The following is a 25,834-nucleotide window of genomic DNA, read 5'->3' on the forward strand; positions in this document are numbered from 1 at the left end:
TCAGCACACTAGCAGAATATCTAGTACACGGCAGGAATTCAGTAAGTATTAGTTGAATGAAGGACACTCTATTGGATGGAAAGACACTCAGTTGTTAACTCCTAGAGGTAAGTCTGGATTATGAACTCCTTCTTCCAGAGGCAAGTTTCTTACTGACAATGATAAGGAGTCTGGAGAGGGTCTGAGAAGTCCTTCCTGCTAAGAGCCAGGCGAGACTATATGGACAAGCACCTTGCCTCACATTCCTTTCAGCTAGGTAAGGCACATAGGCCTCCTTCCTTGGTCTCCTGTTTGTGAATTTACGGGGTGGCTACTTTATTGTCCTGATTTGCATAAGGGAATCTGTTATGGGAACCTGAACTTTGTTCTTGGTTTCTGCTCTGACAGCCCAATCTAGAGTAAGCAGGAAGTGCCAGCAAGTAAAATACCAGGATAGCCCCAAGACAGACTCAGAGACTTGGGAAGAGGGTGTTTCCTTACTTATCCCTCTGACCTGACCACATTCCTCTCAGATTCTAGAAACTTTTGCCAAATGCTTAAGTGCTCAGTGAGGCAGGGTTGAGACCTTGTTCCTCCCACCCAGTAATCCAGAGAAGGGCATGCCCTCCTTCTACTTAGGGCCCTTCTCACTTTCCAGCTCTTCACCAGTTTCAGCCTCTTCTCCTTACATTCCATAAGGCTGTATCTGTGCAAACACCTCTGGGTCTGCATTCTACCTGTTCCACATTAGTCCCTCTGGGCTGTGAACCATGAAGCCAGAGGATAAATCTGGTCCATTTTTTTTGTTCATCTTTTTGCCTAGCAAAAGGACTAGGTGCTATGATCTGAATGTTTGTGTTCACCCAAAATTTATATGTTGAAATCCTACTGCCCAATGTGATGGTATCAGTACATGGCACTTTTGGGAGGTGCTTAAGTCATGAGGATAGAACCATCACGAATTGGATTAATGCCTTATTAAAGAGGCTCCAGAGAAATCTCTTGCCCCTTCTGTCATGTGAAGATACAGTAAGTCTGTTACCTGGAAGAGAGCCCTTACTTGATCATGCTGGCACCCTGATCTTGGACTTCCAGACTCCAAAACTGTGAGCAATAAAGTTTTGTTGTTCATAGACTACACAGTATGTGGATTCTGTTATAGCAGTCCAAATGGACTAAGATACTAGGGCTTAATAAATGCCCTGTGAGCAATAAAGTTTTGTTGTTCATAGACTACATAGTATGTGGATTCTGTTACAGCAGTCTAAATGGACTAAGATACTAGGGCTTAATAAATGCTCAATAAATGTTAGCCAAAAACCTGATCCCATTATTCTCTCCCCTTTCTTATCTCCAGTCTCTTCTTCTGGACACTTCCCGTTAGCACATGTTCATGTTCAAATTTCCCACGTAATGAAAAACTCTCTCTCCATCTGCTTTTCTCTCAAGTCACTGACTTATCACTTTCTTTCTCTTTATATTCTTGAGAAATCTGTTCACTGATTCTCCACATCTTCATTTCCTGTTCACTCCTAAATCCAGACCATCTGGCTCAGGATTAACTATTTCACTGAGCCAGATCTCCACGAGGTCACCAATGACATTCATATCAACCAAATCCAAAAGTTTCTGTTGTGGAGATTAGACAGCATGAATGTAGAGAGTAGGACAAATAATGGATGATCAATAAAATGGTAATTGTTCTTATTTGTCTTAGTTTCTCTAACATTAAACTTACTTTTGGTTCTTCTTTTTAAATCATTTTTTCCCCTTACTCCTCTCTCTCTCCCCATTATAAAGTTAATATGGTTTTGGAGTGCCTGGATGCAACTCTTGATCTTGGGGTTGTGAGTTCAAGCCTCACATTGGGTGCAGGTGCAGAGATTACTTAAAAATAAAATATATTTTAAAAAATAACACTTTTTTTTTTTTTAATCTTAGCCTGTTTCTCTAGAAAACCAGAGCTCAGGACAAAGTTTATATGCTGAGGCTTTATTGGGAACTTCAGTAATTCATTCTCAGGGCAATAGGGATGAGGGAAAAACAGAAATGAGGCAAAGAAGGGGAGCCTGGGTGGCTCAGTCAGTTTAAGCTTCCAACTTCAGCTCTGGTCATGATCTCAAGGGTTTATAGGTTTGAGCCCCACATCAGGCTCCGTGCTGACAGTGAGGAGCCTGCTTGGGATTGTCTCCCTCCCTCTCTCTCAAAGACAGACAAATAAACTTTAAAAAACAAAAACAAAAACAAAAACATAAATGAGGCAAAGAAGGGAAAGAAACCAAAAGGTGGTGTGCTACAGAGCTTGCTATTGCTTTATAAAAAGACACAGCTAATTGGTCAGTTATAGAGGTCTGAGAAGCTATATGAAACCACTATATGGTGTCCAGGAACTATTTATTGGGTAAAGGAAAAGCAAACTATCTGTTGACTCTTTCCTTCTATCTCTCATTGGTCAATTTCTTTATACCCTATGAGACATTAACTCCCCTGCACTCCCTGATCCTCAGGGAAGCCTGAGGAGACTGATCCCAATCCCCACATCAAGTGCTTCTGCTTACTCTGAAAGTGGTGTAAGTGGCAAAATTCTCAGCGGGTCTACTTAAGTCATAACTGAGTGAGTGCCATAGCTGCTATGGCTCCCACTACAACAGGTGCAAAAGAGAGGGTGTTTGGCCCATGCACTTGGGGATGTGAGACAGACCACTGCATCAGGAGATGAGCAATAGTAGTGACTAGGGTGCTCCACTGAATAAGTGGAGAACCTGGGAGCAAGTGGGTCCAAGTGAATCTGCAGAGTTACTAAACTAAATCCAATACAATAGTTCAAAATCTTGATATAGAAGAAAAACAAAATAACCTATACTTCCACTAATCAAATACAACTGTTATAATTAGTTTTGTGTGTTTCCATCTACTTTCCTTACACATATAGGGTTTGGTGGTTTTTTTTTTTTTTAATTTTTAATGTTTATTTATTTTGAGAGAAAGAGAGACAGCACGTGAGCAGAGAGGGGCAGACAGAATCCAAAGTAGGCTCCAGGCTCCAGTCTGTCAGCCCAGAGTTTGATGCAGGGCTCAAACTCATGAACTATGAGATCATGACCTGAGCAGAAGTTGGATGCTTAACCAACTGAACTACCCAGGCACCCCTAGGTTTTCTTGTTGTTTTTTTTAATATGAAAGGTTTCTCTTTTAAATTGAAATACAACACAATATGGAAAAATGTACATACCAAATATATAACTTAAATTTTCACAAATTTTACATATCCTTTAAAAAAACTTTTTTCTAAAATGTTTTTGAGAGACAGAGTGTGAGTGGGGGAGGAGCAGAGAGAGAGGGAGACACAGAATACAAAGAAGGCTCCAGGCTCTGAGCTGTCAGCACAAAGACCGATGCAGGGCTCAAACTCAGGAACCGTGAGATTATGACCTGAGCTGAAGTGGACACTTAACTTACTGAGCCACCCAGTCACCCCAGAAATTTTACATATCCTTATAAGTCAAATCAAGAAACAGATCATACCTATCACTCCACAAGCTTCCCCTCTTTCCCACTTCTAGTCACTGTATGTCCAAGGGTTACCACTATCCTGACTTCTAACAACTCTAAATTTTATTGTTTTTTGTACTTTATAGAATTAGTTGGAATTAATAGTCTTTCATGTCTGTTTTATTCCACTCAGCAGTAAGTTTGAGAAATTTATTCATGCTGTTGAATATAGCAGAAGTTAATTCTTTTTCACTCCTGCATCACTCCCAGAATTCCTATTTACCTCTTTTTTGAAACTGACTTCTTCTTTCATGCCATGGTATTATCTTATGACTCAGTTTATATGGGAGGCTCCAGGCAGTTTCCGATCTTGAGAGAGTTCCCAGAAGTTACTTCTGTGGAGAAGGTGGTAGCTGAGATGGAAGGCGAGATGTGCACAACCATTTTGCCTCCATGAGGAAAGCAACTTCAGGATGAAGAGAGATTGGAGAGTGGAGAGAAAAAACAGAAGGAAAGGGGTCCCGGTGACTTTGTCGAACTGCTGAATCAAACCAAACCTAATCCTACCTACATGAGTCCATACATTTCCTTCATTGTTGAAGCCAGCTTAAATTAGGTTTTCTGTTAAGAGCAACAGAGAGGCATAACTTATCCATACGTAAGGGAAGTAAATTTTGCCAATATAGAAGAGGACCATTTGGGGACCATTTGTAGAGTTCCCTGTGATATACTTACTCTTCTTCCTGCAGTGTCTGATACTATTTTTACTCATTTGTGTCTGTTAGGGTTCTTTGGTTGCAAGCAACAAAAACTGTCTCTAACCAAAGACAAAGAAAGGTGTTTTGTTTTGTTTTGTTTTGTTTTTGAAGGCTATAGGAGTACTTGCAAAACCAAAGGGAAGGTACAGCATGGAATTGGCAGGAACCAGGTGGCTTCAGGAGGTCCTATTAGCAGAGATTGCTCGACAGCCATGGCAGGGTGCTAGTGAAATGCATTTCATGATGAAAGGCATGAAATCCAGTTGATTACTCTTTTGGTGACTGTATTAATAATTAAGACTCAAGGAAGGAATAGCCAATTGGCATATTTTGGGATATTCACACACATGTTAGCTAGGGGAGGGCAAGTACTTGAATTAATGACTGTTGAATTGGATTCAATGAGGAGGAAGAAATTCTCCAAAAGAGGGAGGAATGGGCACTGGGAAGCCAAAAACAATAATTCCCACTATCCCTCCTGCCTGAACCACTCATTTCCCTTGGATTCTGAGACAACTTATTCACTTGGTCTCCTCTCAGTCTACCTCTCAGGCTGTTCTCTGCCTCCTTGTTTTTACAATGGGGCAAGGCACCCTAGAAGCTGACAGAGGCTTATCCTTTGTAAGATGGGAAAAGGATGGTTGTGAAAGGGGCAGTGTGTTCTTGAGCCGATCTATTTTGCAGTCTGACAACTATTTGAAAACTCTTGGAGGGATAGGGTTGTGCCTTGTATGAAATATTCCCTGGCACCAGAATTAAGACCAAAAGCCCCAAAGTTGGGGGAAGGAGAGGGCCTCAGTAGTTCATCACTTGGCAAGGTCACCACCTGATGGTTACACTTCAGACTTTTAAGAAGTCAGACTCAGCAGAAAAGAAATATGGAGTCTGTCAGACCCTGAAGAAAATGTGGGAGGGATGGGATACATGGCATGTGTCTCTTGATGGCAAGTCTTTGCTAGGGTAAGATGAGTTTGAGGTATATTAAATTCCGATCACATAAGCTGGAATCTGAGTGTCTTTATGAGGATAGATGGTGTCAAACATTAGACATTCGGTCCATCAAGACACTACCTGTATTGAGGAGACAGTGGGGAGTAATCCAGGGGAGCCAAAAAAATGAGGAAGAGTAGAGGAGCAGAGGAGATAGAGGTGTGGGGAGAGAAAAGCAGAGCTACACAGAGGGGAAAACGTGTAAAATGCAAGACACCTCTCAGTCCACATGGCTAGGGCTATTTCAAATATAAAATCTGTATGACTTAATAGCTATGTGATTTTGGCCAAGCTACTTTACCTGGTTGAGTCTGTTCAATCTGTAAAATTGAACGTGGATACCTCCCTCACAGGAGACTTCCAGTGTGCAGGTAACGTCTGTATCTTCACTTGGATAATAGTTACATTGAAAAAAAGAATCATAGAGCTTTAGATTTGTGCATTTTTCTGTATGTATGCTACACTATACTCCAATAAAAAAGCTTACAAAAAAACCACATTTCCCTTACAGGGTTGAAGATTCAATAAAATCATGTTTCTAAGTCTAGCACAGTATCTGGCACATTAATGCGCGTCCAGAGTCCACGGTCCGGATACAGGGACCACGAACTTACTACCGCTTGCAGCCCAGAGACCCGATCTCTTCCACGTTACAGACAACTTTTATCGCGGCTGCTCTCCGAGCCTGTTTGCCAGACCAAGTAACGGAGCCAGTTTAGGTATATTCTGGGAACCCCGCCAACCTGACTCTAAAAGATAGGAGCGACAGTCGGTTTTGCGAACCCGGATGGAGTGGAGACACCAGAAGAACCTGCAACGTGACACCCAGTACCCTCCTCCCTCCAGCAGAAGGAGCTCCAGCAGCCTAGAGCGGCGTGGCTGTGGCGCGCGGTGCATTGTGGGCCAGCAGAGGCACGGACTGGCCCCGACGTTAGGGTCCCCCAAGTGGCCAGGGGCTCGCGCTTCACTCTGCCCCCACGTACTCCAAACCTGCGCAATGAAGTGTGTCTAGACTCCAGCCAATCCAACCACCAGAGCTAGAGGTGGAGCTGGTGCAGGCTCCCAACTCTGGCTTCCGAACTCCAGCCCTTTACAGGGCGGGGTGGGGTCCACCACTGCGCGTGATGCTGAATGCCGGCCCTCTCCCCTCCTCCGGGAGGAGCTTCCTCCTCACCGCCAGACTTAAGCTAGATTCCTGCTTCCACCATCAGGCCAACCAACTTCCTTTGCAGCCCACCAGTTCCGGAAGCTGAGGCTTACTGTAACGTTGGCAAGGTGCAGAACCGAAGAGAGATCACACTGTTTTGTTCACGCTCTGTGATTGAGCCGAGGTGAGTTTCTCCTGCTGCTGTTCCATCTTTCTCGCAGAGGAGATGGCCTTGATCTGTAATGAAACTACAGAGTTGTGTGCCTTCGGAATAGAGCGGAGAGTGCAGGCTCTGGAGGCAACCTTACTTGGTTTCGGATTTGAGCTCATTGTGATCTTGGAAAAGTTCTCAGTTTCTCTGGACCTCAGTTTACTCACGGATGAAATGAGTTCCTACATCGGAACTGTAGTGAGAATTGAGATAAAGCTTTTAAAACGCCCGTCAACTATTAGGTGCTCAGTAAATTTTAGTTGCCCTCTTTTGTTTATGTTAATTTATTTTTAAGAGAGAGAGAGAGAGCGAGCGCGCGCGCGAGCACGCAAGTGGGGGAGCGGGGGAGGAACAGAGAGAGAGGGAGACAGAATCTGAAGCTGACTCCAGGCTCAGAGCTCTCTGCGTAGAGCCCAAGGCAGAGCTTGAACTGACACTCGGGAGGTCATGACCTGAGCCGAAGTTGGATGTTTAAACGACTGAGACACCCAGGCGCCCTTGCCCTCTTCTTTTTGAGCACCAACACGATTTTTCCAGGAGCTCCGGCCTTTCTTTGGAATTGCAGAGATACTTCCTGAAAGTGGGAGTAGTGGGCAAAATTAGCTAACTTAGGCACCTGCTTTGGGTTTGGGAAAGCTAGGGCTTTTCTGTTGCCTCAGACCTCTGTTACAGTGAGGCTGGAATCTGAACTGTCACCAGATAGAGCTACTATTAACTCTTCCTTTCAGCCTACTCATATCAGGCTGCAAGGCCTCCCTAAAAGAGTCTTGAGGGTTCTGATCAGGCCTGTTAATTTCCCAAGATCTCAGTTTTCTTTTTTTTTTTTTTATTAAAAAAGAATTTTTTTTTAATGTTTATTTATCATTGAGAGACAGAGAGAGACAGAGCATGAGCAGGGGAGGGGCAGAGAGAGGAGGAGACACAGAATCCGAAGCAGGCTCCGGGGTCCGAGCCGTCAGCACAGAGCAGAGTCCGACGCGGGGCTTGAACTCACAAACCGCGAGATCATGACCTGAGCCGAAGTCAGACGCTCAACTGACTGAGCCACCCAGGCGCCCCAGATCTCAGTTTTCTTATCTGTACGTGAGCAATCCCAGTATCATCCTGTATGAAGCCGCTGGGAATTTTTTTTTTTTTTTTTTTTTTTTTTTTTTTTGCTGAAAATGGTAAAGTGCTTTGATGTCTTCCAGAGCTGATTCTTTCCAGGTTACCCAAGAAGTAAAAAAAGAAGGTGATGGGGGCACCTGGGTGACTCAGTTGGTTAAGCATGGGACTCTTGATTTCGGCTCAGGTCCTGATCTCAGTTTGTGGGTTGGAGCCCTATGGAGCCTGCTTGGGATTCTCTCTCCCTCTCTCTGTGTCACTCCTTGGCTTGCCTTGCACTCTCTCTCCCTCAAAAGGAAGGAAGGAAGGAAGGAAGGAAGGAAGGAAGGAAGGAAGGAAGGAAGGAAGGAAGGAAGGAGGGGAGAGAGGGAGGGAGGGAGGAAGGAAGGAAGGAAAGAAAGAAAAAAAAGTGATGAAGGCAGTGACTTCCTCAAATGCCCTGCAGCCCATTTGCCTTAGTGTGTGTGCTCACATGTGTTTCTACGTCTATGCATGGGGCAGGCACTCTAGGAGTAAGGGGGTTCAGATAGATGACCTCTGACCTCAAGGTATCCCCTAGTTTGTGAGGGAAACTCATATAAACAAACAACTGCAGTTATGTGCACAAGCTGTCAGTGCACAGGAGGAGCAAGTGCTAGCTGAAGGATGAGCAGTAATTAGCCAGACAAGGGTGGGACTTGGGGAAGCAAAGTGTGCCTGGAGTTAAGTAAGCGGTGGCTGGTTTTGCAAAGTCTGAAGCACGGAGTTTGGAATGAAGAGGTGGAAAAATGAGGAGGATGGGAGCCAGGTAATGAAATGTATTACTAAGGACTGTGGACTTTATCCTGAAGGTAAGCAAGAACTACTGGAAGAATTTGAGCCTTGGAATCACATGTTCAGATTTAGTGAATGGATTGTGGGGAGAGCGGCTGCACTGGAAGCAGAGAGATGGTGGTTCAGGTAGGGGTGGTTCGAGCTAGAGCAGTAGCAGTGGAGGCAGATATGGATGGACTGGAGAAAGACTTAAGAAATAAATATTTTAGGGGCGCCTGGGTGGCTCAGTCGGTTAAGCGTTCGACTTCGGCTCAGGTCATGATCTCACAGTCCGTGAGTTCGAGCCCTGCGTCGGGCTTTGTGCTGATCGCTCAGAGCCTGGAGCCTGTTTCAGATTCTGTGTCTCCCTCTCTCTCTGACCCTCCCCCATTCATGCTCTGTCTCTCTCTGTCTCAAAAATAAATAAACGTTAAAAAAAAAGAAATATATATTTTAAAATTCTTTTCACGTCAAGAGGTACATGAAGTGTTTGGCTCAGGTCATGATCTCATGGTTCATGAGTTCAAAGCATGCTGACAGCGCAGGCCTACTTAGGATTCTCTCTCCCTCTTTCTTTTCTCCTCCCCCCACTTATGCGCTCTCTCTTTCTCTGTCTCTCTCTTTCTCTCAAAATAAACTTAAGAAATATATATTTACCAGTATTAGTAGTGATGGGGTTTTGGAGTGGTGGGGGGTCTAGAGCCTACGGCTAAGAAAGAATTTTTGAGACTTCTTTGGTGTAAAAAAGGTGATTTTATTAAAGCACAGGGACAGGACCCATGGGCTGAAAGAGCTGCCCTGGGGTTGTAAAGACTCAGTAATTATTTCCTATGGAGTTGGGGGGAGATAAAGGCAAAAGGGAGACCTCCAAAAGGACTTTCATATGCTAAAGAGGACTCACAAGACACTGGAGGCCTTGCTATTACCAGGCTAAGGTGGTTTTCCCTTTAGTGAGGCATTAACATTATAGGAAGTTCCTGGAGAAATGTTTCACTCTGCCTATCTCAAGTATTCATCAATGGACTGCAGGTTATAAGGAAATTTAATTTTGGGGTGCTTGGGTGGCTCAGTCGGTTGAGCGTCTGACTTCGGCTCAGGTCATGATCTCGCGGTCCGAGAGTTTGAGCCCTGCGTAGGGCCCTGTGCTGACAGCTCAGAGCCTGGAGCCTGTTTCGGAATCTGTGTCTCCGTCTCTCTCTGACCCTCCCCCGTTTATGCTCTGTCTCTCTCGGTCTCAAAAAATAAATAAGCATTAAAAAAAAATTTATAAGGAAATTTAATTTTACCTACCATTTCCTTCTTGCCTTTGTTCCCCCATCAGAATGGAGGGGAGGGTGATGTTAGGGCTCCAGGAAACTGAATCTATAGGTTTCTGGAGATTAGGCTATTGGTAAGATTGCCTTTTTCTTATAATTTACTAAGACATTTGTAAACTGGTGGGGACTCAGGTCCTGCATGACTGTGATCTCTATCAGTTAACCATTTGTTTTCCCCTTTTCCTTTGTTCTTGGGCAGCCAGGGGTGCCTGTGGAATGTCACACTTATCCCACCTTGTTGGGGGGGGGCGGGTAGGTGGTGTTAGCCGTGTCCCAGCCAAATAGACCTAATCTAGGCCAATGTTACATATTTAAAGTAGTTTTCTGTGCTTGTTTCTTAGAAGTACAAGCAAGGGTATACTCCCCTACCAATCACCTGTCAAAACCCTAAAATGATAATAACTCAGAAATGCCAAATGAACTGAAATACTTTATTTAGATGGCTTTTCAAGACCCCATGTGATGAGGGAGCATAATGCAAGCTGAGGGCAAAGCACAAGCTATCGCGTGCGCGAACACACCACACACACACACACACACACACACACACACACACACACACACACACACACAAGGTGGGATATGTGTAATATTCTTCAGGAGCTCCTGGCTGCCCAAGAACAAAGGAAAGGACAGAAAACAGATGGTTAAACTGTTCAGTCTCCATCAGTTTACAAATGTCTTAGTAAATTACAAGAAAAAGGCAATCTTATCAATAGCCTTATCTCCAGAAACTGTAGACTCAGTTTCCTGGAGCCCCAACATCACCCCTTCGTAGTGATATGGGGAACAAAGGCAAGAAGGAAATCGCAGGTAAAATTAAAAAAAATTTTTTTAACGTTTATTTATTTTTGAGACAGAGAGAGACAGAGCATGAACAGGGGAGGGTCAAAGAGAGGGAGACACAGAATCTGAAACAGGCTCCAGGCTCTGAGCTGTCAGCACGGGGCTTGAACTCACGGACCATGAGATCATGACCTGAGCCAAAGTCGGCCACTTAACCGACTGAACCACCCAGGTGCTCCAACTCCCTATGTCTTAAAGTCAATGCTTTGCTAGAGGGAAAAACAGCCTTAACTTGACAAATAGCTAGGCCTGCAGTATTCTGAGAATCTTCTTTAGCATATGAAAATCTCTTTGAAAACTTCCCCTTGACTTGACCTCCTCCAACTCCTTAGTATATAAACAGTCACTCTTTACAACCCCAGTGCAGCTCTTTCTGCTTCAATAAAATCACCTTTTTGTACCAAAGACTTAGAAAATTCTTTCTTGGCTGTCAGCTCAGAACCTGCCCACCTCCCACCCCCGACTCCAAAACTTTATCAGATGGATTATACTGTGAACATGTTGTCTGATTTGCTTTAACAGTTGTTATCCAGGCCCTTGAGTCCCTTGTGAGAGAGAGTATACAGAAAGAAGAGCATGCATGGGTCAGGTACTGTGCAAAGTGCTTTAGATCTAGTTTCTCTTCCAAATGGGGGAAGGTGTGCTGAGATTCAGACTCAGGTCTGTGCAACCCCAGGCCCTGAACTGATTCCTTTGTGCTCTGCTGTTGGATTTGATGAGTTCAGTTTTGGACATTTTGAGTCTTAGATACCTATAGGGCATACTGGTAGAGATATCTCCAGGGAGTTGAATGTACAGAACTAGGGTGGGCAGAATCAGTGCTTAAAGTGATAACTGAAGACATGAGCTTAACTAGGGAGTGAGAAGAGGATTGGGAACAGAACTCTGAGGGACACCAACATTTATGGGAAGTAAAGGAAAGGCCCATGCAGCCCAGGAACATTCATGTAAATACTGCTTCCTCTTTTTCCTGTGTTTTTGAGATCCCTGCATGCAAGCAGCAGCTATAGAGCCCTCCTCTGAGAAGAAACATAGGCACTGATTTAGGAATAATAAAACCTGAGTCCTTTAAAAAAAAAAAAAAGAGTTTGAGTAATCTCTGTACCCAGTGTGGGGCTTGAACTTAAAACCCCAGGATCAAGAGTTACATGCTCCACTGACTGAGCCAGCCAGGCACCACTAAAATCTGAGACCTGATACTACCTCTCCCTATGCAGACCCAGTTTTTCTCTCTTTCATGAGTAAAACCTTCCCAAATTAACGTGAGGGTTTCTGAGTGTTGCCAGAGGCCAAGCCAGGCAGTTTCTGACAACTTCAGAGCCTGTTAATTCAGGAGAAGGCTAGAAAGCCAATGCCTCAGGCAGAAGATGAGGAAGTCCAGAGCTGGCAGAGTATGACTTCCTGTCCTAGAGGAAAACATTTGTTCTTTGCAGAGACTCTTCTATTCCCTCCCTTGGAGCTCTTGTTCTTTGAAGCTCTTTGTTAGGTCTTCCTACTTGTATGATCCCAACCCCCCCCCCCCCCCCCCCCCCGCAAGCCTCATTGTTTTGGGTTTTCAGTTTCAGCATCAAAAGAAAGAGAAACAAGCATCAGGTTTCTTCTTCCTTTTCGCCTTAGATCAGGCCTTTGTTCAAGGCTCTCAGTCTAAGTCCACGTGTAATTTCAGAGTTCTCCAGTGTGTGCTGGGAAATCCGGGAGAGGCCAACGGTCACTTGTTTGGGGATCAAGCCCAGGAAACCAGCCACAGACCCTGGTGGCAACTGGCAGGCTAATTGCTCCTGTGAAGTCCAGACATGATTGCCTGATCCTCTGGCAAGTTTATATCCCTGGGAAGTTTGCTAGCACTCAAGTGATCTGTGGTTTGATGCCCAGATTGAACTTTTTGTTTTTGTTTTAGCAGAAACAGGTGGTCTCCATAACCAGGTTATGCTAGACTGTAAAGTTCTTGCAGGGGTGCCTGGGTGGCTCAGTCCATTAAGCATCTGACTTTGGCTCAGGTCATGATCTTCTGGTTCGTGAGTTCAAGCCCATGTCGGACTCTTTGCTCTCAATGCAGAGCCTGCTTTGGATCCTTTGTCCCCTCTCTCTCTGCCCCTCCCCTGCTCTCTTTCTTGCTCTCAAAAATAAACATTTATAAAAAAAAAAATAAATTCTTCCGGAGTCAGACGTATCAGGAAAGACAATTTTGATGTGTCAGTTATACTTAGAACTTGTCTTAGTTCTTGCTCTACCATAATATTCTGGATGTCTTTTCAGAACTTGGAAACAAAGGTTATATTTATAAAGGTATTGCTGGCAATGAAATCAATCCCAAGGGAGTGATATCTATAGTACTAATGAAATCAAGGGAAAAGACTTCTACCTTATCTGCTCTAGGGTGAGCATTCTTTCTTTGTTCCCTTTCGCTTGGATAATTGCTATTCATCAAGACTTGACTTGGCATGCCTGGCTGGCTCAGTTGATAGAGCATGCGACTCTTGACTTTGGGGTTGTGGGTTTGAGCCCCACATTGGTGTAAAGAATACTTAAAAATAAAATCGTTTTTTTTAAACTTTTTTAATGTTTATTTATTTTTGAGAGAGAGAGGGAGAGAGACAGAGCATGAGTGGGGGAGAGGCAGAGAGAGAGGGAGACACAGAATCTGAAGCAGGTTCCAGGCTCTGAGCTGTCAGCACAGAGCCCGACGTGGGGCCCAAACTCATGGGATCATGACTTGAGCTGAAGTCAGATGCTCAACCAACTGAGCCACCCAGGCACCCCAAGAATACTTAAAAATAAAATCTTAAAAAAAAAAAAGACGACTCAAATATCCCCTCCATGAAGCCATCCTAGCAGGGTTACTCTTTTCTTATAGCACTTGAGCAGATTTTGCTCCTATCTTATACATTGTACTGATATCCTCAGTCCAGCCCCTACTAGCCCATAAACTCCAAGAGGGCAGGGGCTTTATTTGATTATGTATGTCTCTTAGATCTAGCACACGGCCAGGAATATTAAGCATTTGCTGCCTGAATGAGTATCCGTGGGTCATTTGGAGACTTCTGATTTTCATAGCTCTCCAAAGAGGGTTGTTCCAATCACCCACCTGTTTTGTTCAGTTGGAAATTTTCCTGTGTCTATAATTTACTGCTTTCTGCTGTGTCTAATTACCCTTCCTGGAAACCCTTTTCCCCTTGACTCTTAGGAAAGTCCAACTTACTCTTAAAAGCCAATGTCAGTATTCCCTGGTCCTTGCTCTGCAGAAGTCATTTGCTTTTCTGTAGCACACTGTGATATGTGTCTACTGTGAGGCATAGCACAAGTATATTATGAATCTGTGTTTACCTCTCTTTTCTTGCCTTTTTCCATTGGCTCTTCCTTGAATGCTTGGCTCTGCCACTTCTTAGCTGTTGATTCAAGGCAAATAACTTCACCTCTCTGAGCTTGGTTTTTTTGTTTTTGTTTTTGTTTTTTTAAACAATGGTCTACTTCCCTTGTAATAACCCACTCAGGCCTCGTAACATGCTGATCAGACATCTTTGTGAGGGACTAGGAGAATCTGTAGTTTCTGACATCCTCCTGCGAATGTTCATTTCATCTTCAGAGAAGTGACCCATCCCCGAGCTTGTTCTGTCACTTGGTCTCACTTTGTTTCATAATGGCCTTTACCTGTCCTACACTGGTTTGAGACCTTATGTAGTCAAGGCTGGGTACTTCAGGGAGCCACCCACCTTTGTTTTTAGGTATTAGAACTGTCTAACATAGACCTTTAGCCTGGTAGAAGGAAGGCAGCTAAACTGATGGTCCGGTTAATATTTGTCCAGGAGCTGCTGACTTTGGTTGGTTCAAGTCACCCTGTCTTAGCTGCCCTCTGCTCACAGGCATGTATACACAACCACGTGTTTGTTCTCCTTTCGCCGCTGTGCTCCCTTTACCACCCATGTTTTACAGGAGTCTTGACAGGTGGGTGGCTGAAGCTCAAGCAGCACTGATCCCCACACCATTCTCTTCCCATCTGTGTTTCAGGGAGCATGGCGGCTTCCTGTGTCCTCCTGCACACTGGGCAGAAGATGCCCCTGATTGGACTGGGCACCTGGAAGAGCGATCCTGGCCAGGTGAGAGATGGAGGAAAAAGAGGAGGGCTTCTTGTGCCTCTGCCAGGGAAGAGGCAGTATTTGGGAGATGGTCCCAGCACTTTCCCTAGCAGCCCCAACCCTATACTCCATTTCATGTAGGGATGAACCTGAAGGGCAGTGGGAAGAAACAAGAGAAGAGACCAGCAGTGAGCCCTTGGCTTCCTCAGCTGACTCAGAGGAAGGGCTGAGGGGCCCAGTAGGGCCGAGCGAATAGGAAGGAACTCTTTCCCTAATTGGATCTGCACTGAGTGCTGTGGCAGACATGGGATCCCTCTGTGCCTGGCCCTATGCTGACCCCTCATAACGCCACTTACCACCTTGCGCCGTGATCATGTCTCCCTCTCCTACACAGGGTTCCTTGAGGACTGGGCCACTCCCTAATGCCCAGTCCAGAGATAGACAACAGCAGGTGTCAGGATTTGAAGAATAACTATGTCAGCTGTGTAGACCAAGGGTTAGCAAACTTTTTCTTAAAGAACCAGATGGTTAATAATTTAGATTTTGCTGGATAAGTTGCAAAACAGAGGTGATTATGTATTCATGTAACCTTTTAAAGATGTAAAAGTCATTCTTAGCACAAGGGCTGGAAAAAACAAAAGGCAGCTGCGAGCTGGAGTATAATAACCCCTGCTGTCAACTCTTCATCTTAGAGGAGCATGGGAATAGAGATCTGCTCCCACCTGGGGTGGGGCATCTTCCCAGGTCTTCTTCCTTGTTCTTTGGAAATCTGAATCAGGCTTTAGAGAAGTTTGGGGATTAAGTTTAAGAGGGACTCAGGCAGGGAGAACAGCCTCTTCTCTCAGGGATTTAGGCTGGTATTCGTGTTGTGTTCTGCCTCTTTTCCCTTTGCTTTCATTCCTGCAGTTGCCCAGAACCCTGGAGTCAGGGTCTTTGTGCTCCAGGCAGGCACTGACATGGCCCAGGACAAGTCCAGGAGCTACATAAAGGCAGGAGGTGGAAGTCAGAACTGGGCCAAAACTAGGGGTATGGGGCAGCAGGGGTGAGGGGAGTACGTCTGGATAGTAAGAGCTATACCTAGATGGGGATCTTGAATGGCAAGGCCCTGACACTGTTGGTTTTGCTTCTGCTACCATGTTTCTAGTCTGTTTTTTAGCAAATTGACTGACCTGTCCTACCTGGTGTCTGCTTTCTTCTTTCCTAACAGAGGGCTCTGAGCCCAGCCTCCATCTTACTTCTCTGCCTTCCTTAATTTTCTTCCACTCTCAGAGTTCTTCTGCTTCCCTGAACTCCCAGAGCTCACTTGATCTTCACGGCTCCATAAGCATTTCTCTGTGCGTTGGCGTACAAATTACTTACCTGTATATCATGTTTCTGTAACCAGCTCTTCAGGACTAGAGAACCTGTGTCCATGACCTATATTTCTGTTCTCTGTCAAAGGATACATCCACCTGCTGAGCATCTAACTGGGAATACCATGGTAGTTTTTTGCTGGGCTCACGTTGAGATTGCTTAGGTAGGAGGGAAACTTGGGGGTTATTGGGGTAGGCACAAAGGGGTTGGGGTCTCTGAAGAGGCTTCTGGTCCCCTCAACTAGAACCATCTTTCATCTTTTCACCCCTACTTTATGGATAACTGCAGTCATCCTGTCCCTCCCCCATCAGTGACCCTCAGGAGGGCAGTTCCTGGCCTAGGGCAGTTTCTGGCCTAGGCCAGCAGAGCTGAAACCTCTGCTTCTCTCACCTGGCAGGTAAAGGCTGCTGTTAAGTACGCCCTGAGTGTAGGCTACCGCCACATTGACTGTGCTGCTATCTATGGCAATGAGACGGAGATTGGGGAGGCCTTGAAGGAGAATGTAGGACCTGGCAAGGTGAGGTCTGGGGCTACAGAGGGATGGGGTGAGAGAGCTCTGGAGCTGGGGCACCTGGACAGAGGGATCTGAAAGCACCTTCCTTCTAATCAGTTTCCCAGAGGTGAGGGTGGGTGACTGGGTGCCCAGGGCTCTTCTCACTATGGGCCCTGCCCCCTGTACCAGGTGGTGCCTCGAGAGGAGGTGTTTGTGACTTCCAAGCTGTGGAACACTAAACACCACCCTGAGGATGTGGAGCCTGCCCTCCGGAAGACACTGGCTGACCTCCAGCTGGAGTATTTGGACCTGTACCTAATGCACTGGCCTTATGCCTTTGAGTGAGTCTTGCCAGGGTCTTTATCCAGGGAGTCGGGTGTTGTGGGAGTCAGGTTAGGAACTTATAAGGCACAGGAGCAGAGCAGGAGCAGAGCAGGAGAGGAACATTCCTCAGCTTGCTGTGGGAACTCAGCCTTTTATGCCACAGCAGCCAGAAGTTTAGCTACAGAAAAGGAGTGCAGCTTCGCATGGTGTGTACCCTAGGGGTGCGCGGGTGGTCCCTCCTGCCCCCTTAATTTATTCAAAAAACTACTAGCTTCTAAGCTAGGCCTAGAGATTGCCGTAGAGAGTCAGCTCCAGCAGAGGGCGTGAAAGGAGCCTTACCATCAGCTCTGTGCACTGTAATGAAAGAAGATTGCAAGAGCATGCAACTCTCTGAGGGGGAAGAAGTTCAAGAAGATTTTCCAGAGGAGAAGAGGTACAATGTGTCTAGGAAGAAGAGGAGCGGAAATGGGCATTCTGTATAAAGTTAATGCCTGGGTCATGACCTTAAAGGGTTTCTTTAATAAGGTTTCTTATTCTTGGCTTTTTGCCCTTTCTGGGCTTAGTATGGGGACACAGAGTGGCTGGATGGGCAGGTAAAGTAGGAGGCCTACATTTGTGCCCACTCATGGGGAACTGTCTTTCACTTAGGCGAGGAGACAACCCTTTCCCTAAGAATGTTGATGGGACTATCCGCTATGATTCTACCCACTACAAGGAGACCTGGAAGGCTCTGGAGGCACTGGTGGATAAGGGGCTGGTACGGGCACTGGGCCTGTCCAACTTCAGCAGTCGGCAGATTGATGACGTGCTCAGTGTGGCGTCTGTGCGCCCAGCTGTCTTGCAGGTAAGTACAGCAAAGCAGATCTGTTGGTTTGGGGGTATATATGTGTTCAAGAACATGAGTGAGCAGATGATGCGTCTGTTTTATGGAGATGGTTAGCAAGTTTTCAGAAGTGTTAGTGTAAAATTCTGTGCATAAAGAAGGGCACTAAGGGTGCCTGGGTAGCTCAGTCTGTTGAGTGTCTAACTCTTGATTTTGGCTCAGGTTGTGAGCCCAGGGTTATGGGATCAAGCCCTGCATTGAGTGCTATGCTGACAGCTCAGAGCCTGGAGCCTGCTTCAGATTCTGTGTCTCCCTCTCTCTCTCTGCCCCTCCCCTGTTCGAGCTTGTCTCTCTCAAAAATAAACATTAAAAAAACCAACTTAAATTTTTTTAAATTTTTATTTTAGAGAGTGTGTGAGTTGGGAAGAGGGACAGAGGGAGAGAATCCCAAGCAGGCTCCAGGCTCAGTGCAGAGCCCGACACAGGGCTTGATCCCATGACCCTGAGATCACGACCAAAACCAAAATCAAGAGTCAGACAGTCAACTGACTAAGCCACCCAGGTGCCCCAAAAAATAAAAACTTAAAGATAAAGGGCATTGAGTTAACTACACTGGAATTAAATTTCAAAAAGCTAAAAAGGTCTGTTTGATTGAAACACAATGGAAATAAATATGAATAACATACATACAAAGTAAGATTGAGGGTGCCTAGGTAGCTCAGTGGGTTAAGCATATGATTCTTGGTTTCAGCTCAGGTCTCGGCTCAGGTCGTGATCTCACGGTTAGGGAGTTCGAGCCCCACATAGGGCTCTGTGCTGACAGCGTGGAGCCTGCTTGGGATTTTCTCTCTCCCTTTATCTCAGCCCCTCCCCTGCTCTCTCTCTCAAATAAATAAACTTAAAAAAAAATTAAAAATAGATAAAGTAAGTTTCTGTCAGTGAGAACAAGTACTATATATTGGTTCATATCAAATATAAGAATATTAGAAAACCAAAAATAAATGAAAGGCATTGAAGTGTGGGAAGAGAATGAAATGGACAGTGGAAGATGGAGAGTGAGAAAAGTGATTTGAGGGGAAGTGGGGGGATCAGCAGTGCAAGGTTGGTCAAGATGTGTGGGTGGGGTTCTAAAATTTGGGTGTGGCCAACCTATAGTGATGGGTTTTTTCTTGATTCAGGTGGAATGCCACCCATACCTGTCTCAGAAGGAGCTGATTGCCCACTGCCAAGCACGTGGCCTGGAGGTGACTGCTTATAGTCCTCTGGGCTCCTCTGATCGTGCTTGGCGTGATCCTAATGAGCCTGTCCTACTGGAGGAGCCAGTGGTCCTGGCACTGGCCGAAAAGTATGGCCGGTCTCCGGCTCAGATCCTGCTCAGGTGTGCGCAGTCTTGAGAAAGGTGGGGGAGGGCACTGGATTGGGAGGCAAGTGTTGAGGGATGTGGTTGCTAATCTTGCCATGTATGTAATCTGGGGGAAGCTACTCTGAGGCATGTTCCCCATTCTAGTGAGGCTCAGGGAGTCCAGGAGTTTAGAGAGCACTGTGTGGAAGACAAAACACTGCTTGTGAGTACTGACTTCTCTTCCTAATTCTATTTCAATCACCCACCTTAGGTGGCAGGTCCAGCGGAAAGTGATCTCCATCCCCAAGAGTATCACACCTTCACGTATCCTTCAGAACATCCAGGTACTTGGTGATGGGTCCTTTCTCTTTTAGACCATTGGGACACAGTCTGGCTCCGACTCTGCCTGGCAAGAAGGCAGCGTTCTGGAATCTCAACTTCCACACACAAAGCTGGCTTTCCTGACCCCCACTTTCCCTCCCCAGGTGTTTGACTTCACCTTTAGCCCAGAAGAGATGAAGCAGTTAGACACCCTGAATAAAAATTGGCGATACATTGTGCCCATGATCACTGTGAGTATATATCATGTGCTAGAGTTAGAGAATAAATGTAAGTTTTGCAGCAGGAGTCTGGCCCAAAACTGGCCTCAACCTCCCTGGTCAGAGGAGAGGCAGGATGTTGTTGGTAGGATTGCTTTTCCTGCACACAGTGGGCTTTTTTATTTTTATTAAGCTTGGGGAAGTAGTATGGCTTGGGAATAAAGCATATAGCCTGTGAGTCCCAGGCTATATGACCTTGTGACGTAGAACAAGTTATTTAACTTCTCCAAGCCTCAGTTTCCCAGTAAACTGAGACATAGCAAGTTCCCAGTTCTTGACACATAGCAAGTTCTCAGTAAATGGTATAAATAGGAGGAGCCTAGAAGGCATTCTCAACCTTGGTAGAGGGATTGAGGTTGGGTTGAAGCCTGTTACACATAGGGATATAAATAATTCCTTATCCCAGCTGAGACTGCAATCTCTTAGGGGCAGGGGTAGGTATATAACAGACTATGGTTTGCTGGAGTGCTGACACTGGCATTGTCTGAGGTCCAGGTCCTGCCACTGCCATCTGTCATAGTGCTTACAGGTTTATGAAGATTCAGGGAAAAATGCCCTGTGTCTTTGGAATGTCAATTCCTGCTAATAGTCATCTGTCTGTCTCTCTTTCCAGGTGGATGGGAAGAGGGTCCCGAGAGATGCAGGGCACCCTCTGTATCCTTTTAATGATCCATACTGAGACCACCACTCTGTGGTTTCCTTTCCAGCTCTCCAGCTACAAGGTCCTGCCACCCCCAGAAAGAAGGAGTTAATAAAACCACTGGAACATCCATACTACTTGCTTGTCTTATTTGTCTGGTCAGACCCAAGATAAAAATGGTTTCCCTTAGGAATGCCAGACCTAGGGACGCTGGATTGCACCAGCCCCAAGCCCAGACTTCTTTTGGTTCTGGAGGAACAATGTGGCTGAATTCCAGTTCTACTTTCTTGAATTAGGTACCTTGATGGAGTAGTGCCATCTACTGGCAGTTTGCAGCACTTACATGCTCCCCCAGAGTGCCCAAAATTGGTTCTTGGCGTGCCATTATGACAGTGCGATCCCGTGGTTTCGTGACACTGCTGGGCCTGGGTCTTGGGTTCCCACCCCACCACCCTGTTCAGCCCCTAGGTTTAGGACTGTGAAGAGGAAAACCAACAAACAAACATTCAGAAGTTTGAGAATTCCAGCTTATAATACCAAGAAAGGAGGGGATAGGGGCTTTGTCTCATAGACACTATAGTCAGTATGCATAGGCTACCTGAAGGAGGTCAAGTCAGTCCAAAAAGTTGTCAATCTGCATGTATTTTATGTATTTTATAGTCCCACCAGAAGCCACTGAGGTTTTTTGTTGTTGTTTTTTTTTTTTAATGTATATTTATTTATTTTTGAGAGAGAGGGAGACAGAGAATCCCACGCAGGCTCTGCACTGCCAGCTCAGAGCCTGACACAGGGCTCAATCCCACAAACTGTGAGATTATGACATGAGCCAAAACCTAGAGTCAGGCACTTAACTTACTGAGTCACCCAGGTGCCCTAGCCACTGTGGTTTTAGGAGAGTTTTTTTTTTTTTTTTTTTTTAATGTTTATTTATTTCTGAGGCAGAGAGAGACAGAGCATGAGTGGGGGAGGGTCAGAGAGAGAGGGAGACACAGAATCAGAAGCAGGCTTCAGGCTCTGAGCTGGCAGCACAGAACCCAACACGGGGCTTGAACTCACAAACCATGAGATCATGACCTGAGCCGAAGTCGGTCGCTCAACCGACTGAGCCACCCAGGCGCCCCAGAAGAGTTTTTGAATAATTCCTCTAAAAAGTCACACAAAACATATTTTAGTTTTCCAGTGGAACCATTGCTCTTCATTCAACACATATTTATTGGGTACTTACATGAGTTAAGCACAATGTCAGACCCAGGGGACCAAGACACATAGGTCTTTACGGTTTAATGGAGGAGACAGACTTTAAGTAATTGCATAATTAGTTTAATTACACTTGGAAGAAGTGTTATGAAAAAACGCAGAGTAAGGAGCCTACTGATTTAATCAGCAGAGATATGAAGGATGAATAGGGATTAATTAGTTAAAAGAGGTGAGCATGAGAACAGTATTCCATATAAGTTGAATAGCTTGTGGTAGGGGGGAGCCTTGAAACTAGAAGAAGCTGTTGGGAAAACCTAAAGAAGTCTTTTGTAATAAAAACTGAAAGTGAGTGGGGATGAAATAATGCTGACATTAGGTAGGGCCTGGTGATGGAGGGCCTAGTTAAAGATTTTGCTTTTATCCTGAACGCAGCAGGAAGCCACACAGTTTGGAGCCGGAATAACTTGATATGTGTCTTAACAACACAATGCTGATGCAGTGGAGAGAATGGATTAAACGGATAAAAAGTAGATGGAGGGAGCATGTTGGAAGTTAGTCGTTTTTTCTGGTCCTTTCTACCTGGAACAACCCATCCTTTAGCCCACTGTGCAGTTAACACCTCTTCCTTAAATGTCCAGTTTAGCTGTCACTTCCTCTGGGACCTCTTTCCTGACCTCCCCCTCCCCAGGTTGTTTACTATATGATTCCATAGCTTCTGACTCATGATTCAATTTTCTACAATTATGAAGTAGTTTGAGTATGAGGTATATTAATTTGCTAGGCCTGCTGTAACAGTACCACAGAATGGGTGGCTTAAACAACAGAAATTTATTCCTCACACTTCTGGAAGTTACAAGTCTAAGATGAAGGTGTCAGGATTGCTTCCTTCTGAAGGTCATGAGGGAAGGATTTGTGCCAGGCCTTTTTCCTTGGCTTATAGATGGCCATCTCCCTGTGCCTTTACAACTTCTCTCTGTATACTTCTATGTCCAAATTTCTTCTCTCGCTCTCTTTTTTTTTTTTTTTTTTTTTGCCACAGAAAAAACCTAAGACTTTATTATTCCCATTCCAAAGGGCAGGTCTTCGAAGGATGAGGGAATTCCAACTGTGAGGAGGAGGTCCCTGCTTGCCTTTGATAAGTAGGTTCTGCCGGACCACAATGACCCAGTCCCACACAGGAACATCTTGGAGATGCAGTGGTTTTGTTGATTGGCTTGGAGTTCTTACTCTTACCACTCTTGGGGACATCAGTCCACATCTCTTACATTCTCCAGCACCATGGTGCAATGCCTGTCAAAGGCCTTCCCGGGGCCCAGGGGCTTCTTGTTGCAGCAGTTGATGAACACTTGGGCGTTCTTGACTGAATGTGTGAGCACAGAGAGTGGACCCATGTTAAACTCTTCATCCTCCCACTTCTGTAGCTCCTCTGGGGTCATCTCACTCTTGAGCTTCTTTTATGTATGTATGTATGTATGTATGTATTTAATTTACATCCAAATTAGTTAGCATATAGTGCAACAATGATTTCAGGAGTAGACTCCTTAATGCCCCTTACCCATTTAGCCCATCCCCCCTCCCACAACCCCTCAGTAACCCTCTGTTTGTTCCACATTTAAGAGTCTCTTATGTTTTGTACACTTCCCTGTTTTTATATTATTTTGCTTTCCTTCCCTTGTGTTCATCTGTTCTGTGTCTTACAGTCCTCATATGAGTGAAGCCATATATTTGTCTTTCTCTGACTAATTTCGTTTAGCATAATACCCTCTAGTTCCATTCACGTAGTTGCAAGTGGCAAGATTTCATTCTTTTTGGTTGCCGAGTAATACTCCATTGTGTGTGTGTGTGTGTGTGTATCTTCTTTATCCATTCATCCATCGATGGACATTTGGGCTCTTTTCATACTTTGGCTATTGTTGATAGTGCTGCTATAAACATTGGGGTGCATGTACCCCTTTTAAACAGCATACCTGTATCCCTTGAATAAATACTTAGTAGTGCAATTGCTGGGTCGTAGGGTAGTTCTATTTATATCACTCTTGAGCTTCTTGAGGAGGCTCACGGTGGTAGTGGCTTCACTCCCAGGTCAGTCCAAATTTCTTCTTATAGGGACACCAGTCATGTTGGATTAGGGCCCATCCTAATGACCTCATTTTAACTTAATTATCTCTTTAAAGACCCTGTCTCCAAATACAGCCACATTCTGAGGTACTGGGAGTTAGGAGTTAAGTATAGAAATTTGGAGAGGACAAAATTCAGCCCATATGAGGAAGCAGAAGTTATTGAATATAACATGAAATTATTCACTAATAAACAAAACTGACTGATTAAAATTTTTTCCTGACTCAAACATCTCACCATACTTAACTTTAGAATTTCTCTGTTGACATCTTTGACTAATCACTGGATAATACAGTGCACATCCACTGCAAAGTGAAATTGCAAATCTTGCAAAAGATGTATTATTTGATGAAACAATGGAAGTGAAGCTGGAGAAATTTCATACAACATACCCAAAGCCATTGATAAGTGAGGATCTGATAGTTAACCAACAAAGAAAATCAAAGATGAGGACACTAGCCTTTGAAGGAAGATACTTAATATCAAAGTATTAAGGCTTTTTGGAAAACTATGAAGTCCTCAAGTATTTTTACAAAAATGATTCTTTTTATGATTATTGTTTTGAATAAAAAGAATTTCAAAATGAGACTTGCCTTTCTAAGACTACATTCCAGAAGAAAGGAAGAGAGTGCTCACCGGCTAATGGCTAGCACCACCACATTCTAGTTCTTACACCAAAAATTTTTTATACACCAGTACAATCTAACACCTCTCAGAAACTGCCTTGTAGTCTGCAACGGAGAGTCCATCTCACAGGCAGGTAGGAAAAATTAGACCTTGTAACATTGTGTAGCGGAAGGAATGTGAACCTTGTAGTCAAAATGTTGATGAATCTAAAAAAGGATACTGGAGGGGTGCCTGAGTGGCTCAGTTAACAGTCCGTTCCACTCTTGATCTTGGCTCAGATCATCTCACAGCTTGGCTTGTGATTTTGAGCCCCCGCATCTGTCTTTGTGCTGACAACACAGAGCCTGCTTGGGATTCTCTCCCTCTTTCTCTGCCCCTCCTGCTTGTGCTCTCTCTCTCAGAATAAATAAGTAAACATTAAAAAAAAAAAAAGATACTTAAAAAGGGGGACTGATAACATGCATTTGAAAGAGGTCACAGTATTCATGTAGGAAAATATCCATTAAGGAGTCCTGATATTTGTCCAAAGCATTAAAATATTGAAAATCTCTTTTTAGGGGTGCCTGGGTGGCTCAGTCGGTTGAGCATCCGACTTCAGCTCAGGTCATGATCTCACAGTTCGTGAGTTCGAGCCCCACGTCTGGCTCTGTGCTGACAGCTCAGAGCCTGGAGCCTACTTCAGATCCTGTGTCTCCCTCTCTCTCTGCCCCTAACCCACTCACATTCTGTCTCTGTCTCTCTCAAAAATAAAATAAACATTTAAAAAATTTATAAAAAAAAATCTCTTTTAAAAAAAAAATTTTTTTTTTAATTTATTTTTTGAGAGAGAGAGGGCGCATGAGAAAGAGAATCTCATGCAGCCCCTGCACTGTCAGTGTGGAGCCCGAAGCAAGGCTCTAGCTCACTGGAAGCAGGGCTTGAGTTCATGAACCATAAGATCATAACTTCAGCCAAAGGTGTCCCTGAAAATCTTTTTATTGGTTGAGATGTTAACTGCTAGAATGTTCATGACAAGTTCTGTTGATTTTCCTCTTTATATTCCTTTCTGTGGATCGTCCACACTTCAACACCCGTATATTCATGAAACTATGTTTTCAAATTTATTAACATATAGTTATTCTTAATATGCTTATTTTTAAATTGTGTTTAAGTTTCTATAGTTATTTCTTCTGCATTTTCCTTTCTGCATTTGCTATCTATATATTTTTTCTGCACATATTTGATTTTTTTAAAAGAAGCAGTCTCTAGTTTTATTATTTTTCAATTTTTCTCTTGATTTCTGCCGTATCTTCCTTATGTCTTTTCCTCCTGAGATTTCTCTATTGCTTTTTTTAACTTCATAAATTGAATTATTAGGTCATTCTTTTTACTGTTTCCTGACAAAATTTTTTGAAAGCTAGAATTGATGTAAATGCAGCTTCATGTCCCATGAATTTTGACATATAGAGTGTTCATTATCACTCCATTCTAAGTATTTAACTTCCTTCGTGATTTAAAAAACATATTTTTGGGGCGCCTGGGTGGTGCAGTCGGTTAAGCGTCCGACTTCAGCCAGGTCACGATCTCGTGCTCCGTGAGTTCGAGCCCCGCGTCGGGCTCTGGGCTGATGG

General features: G+C 44.5%; 1 protein-coding gene and 1 pseudogene across 1 annotated transcript; one reads left to right on the forward strand and one right to left on the reverse strand.

The window, feature by feature from the left end:
- Positions 1-6,168: 6,168 nt before the first annotated feature.
- AKR1A1 (aldo-keto reductase family 1 member A1) lies at positions 6,169-20,419 on the forward strand. The gene is made up of 9 exons (XM_030327368.1): positions 6,169-6,550; positions 14,641-14,729; positions 16,459-16,578; positions 16,744-16,895; positions 17,527-17,722; positions 18,880-19,079; positions 19,315-19,387; positions 19,529-19,615; positions 20,256-20,419. Exons 2-9 carry the CDS (start codon positions 14,646-14,648, stop codon positions 20,319-20,321), a joined length of 978 nt encoding a protein of 325 aa, XP_030183228.1. The 5' UTR covers positions 6,169-6,550; positions 14,641-14,645; the 3' UTR covers positions 20,322-20,419.
- Positions 20,420-20,666: 247 nt separating this feature from the next.
- Positions 20,667-25,233, reverse strand: LOC115519707 (annotated as a pseudogene).
- Between the last annotated feature and the right edge of the window lie 601 nt (positions 25,234-25,834).

This window comes from Lynx canadensis, chromosome C1, assembly GCF_007474595.2.
Source record: "Lynx canadensis isolate LIC74 chromosome C1, mLynCan4.pri.v2, whole genome shotgun sequence".
Lineage (NCBI taxonomy): Eukaryota > Metazoa > Chordata > Mammalia > Carnivora > Felidae > Lynx > Lynx canadensis.

What these genes read in the sequence shown, in the direction of transcription:
- AKR1A1 (XM_030327368.1), top strand. Translation starts at nt 14,646, where the DNA reads ATGGCGGCTTCCTGTGTCCTCCTGCACACTGGGCAGAAGATGCCCCTG. An exon ending in CACTGGCCTTATGCCTTTGA is followed by an intron (nt 16,896 to 17,526) that starts GTGAGTCTTGCC and finishes TCTTTCACTTAG; the next exon opens with GCGAGGAGACAACCCTTTCC. An exon ending in GTATCCTTCAGAACATCCAG is followed by an intron (nt 19,388 to 19,528) that starts GTACTTGGTGAT and finishes TTCCCTCCCCAG; the next exon opens with GTGTTTGACTTCACCTTTAG.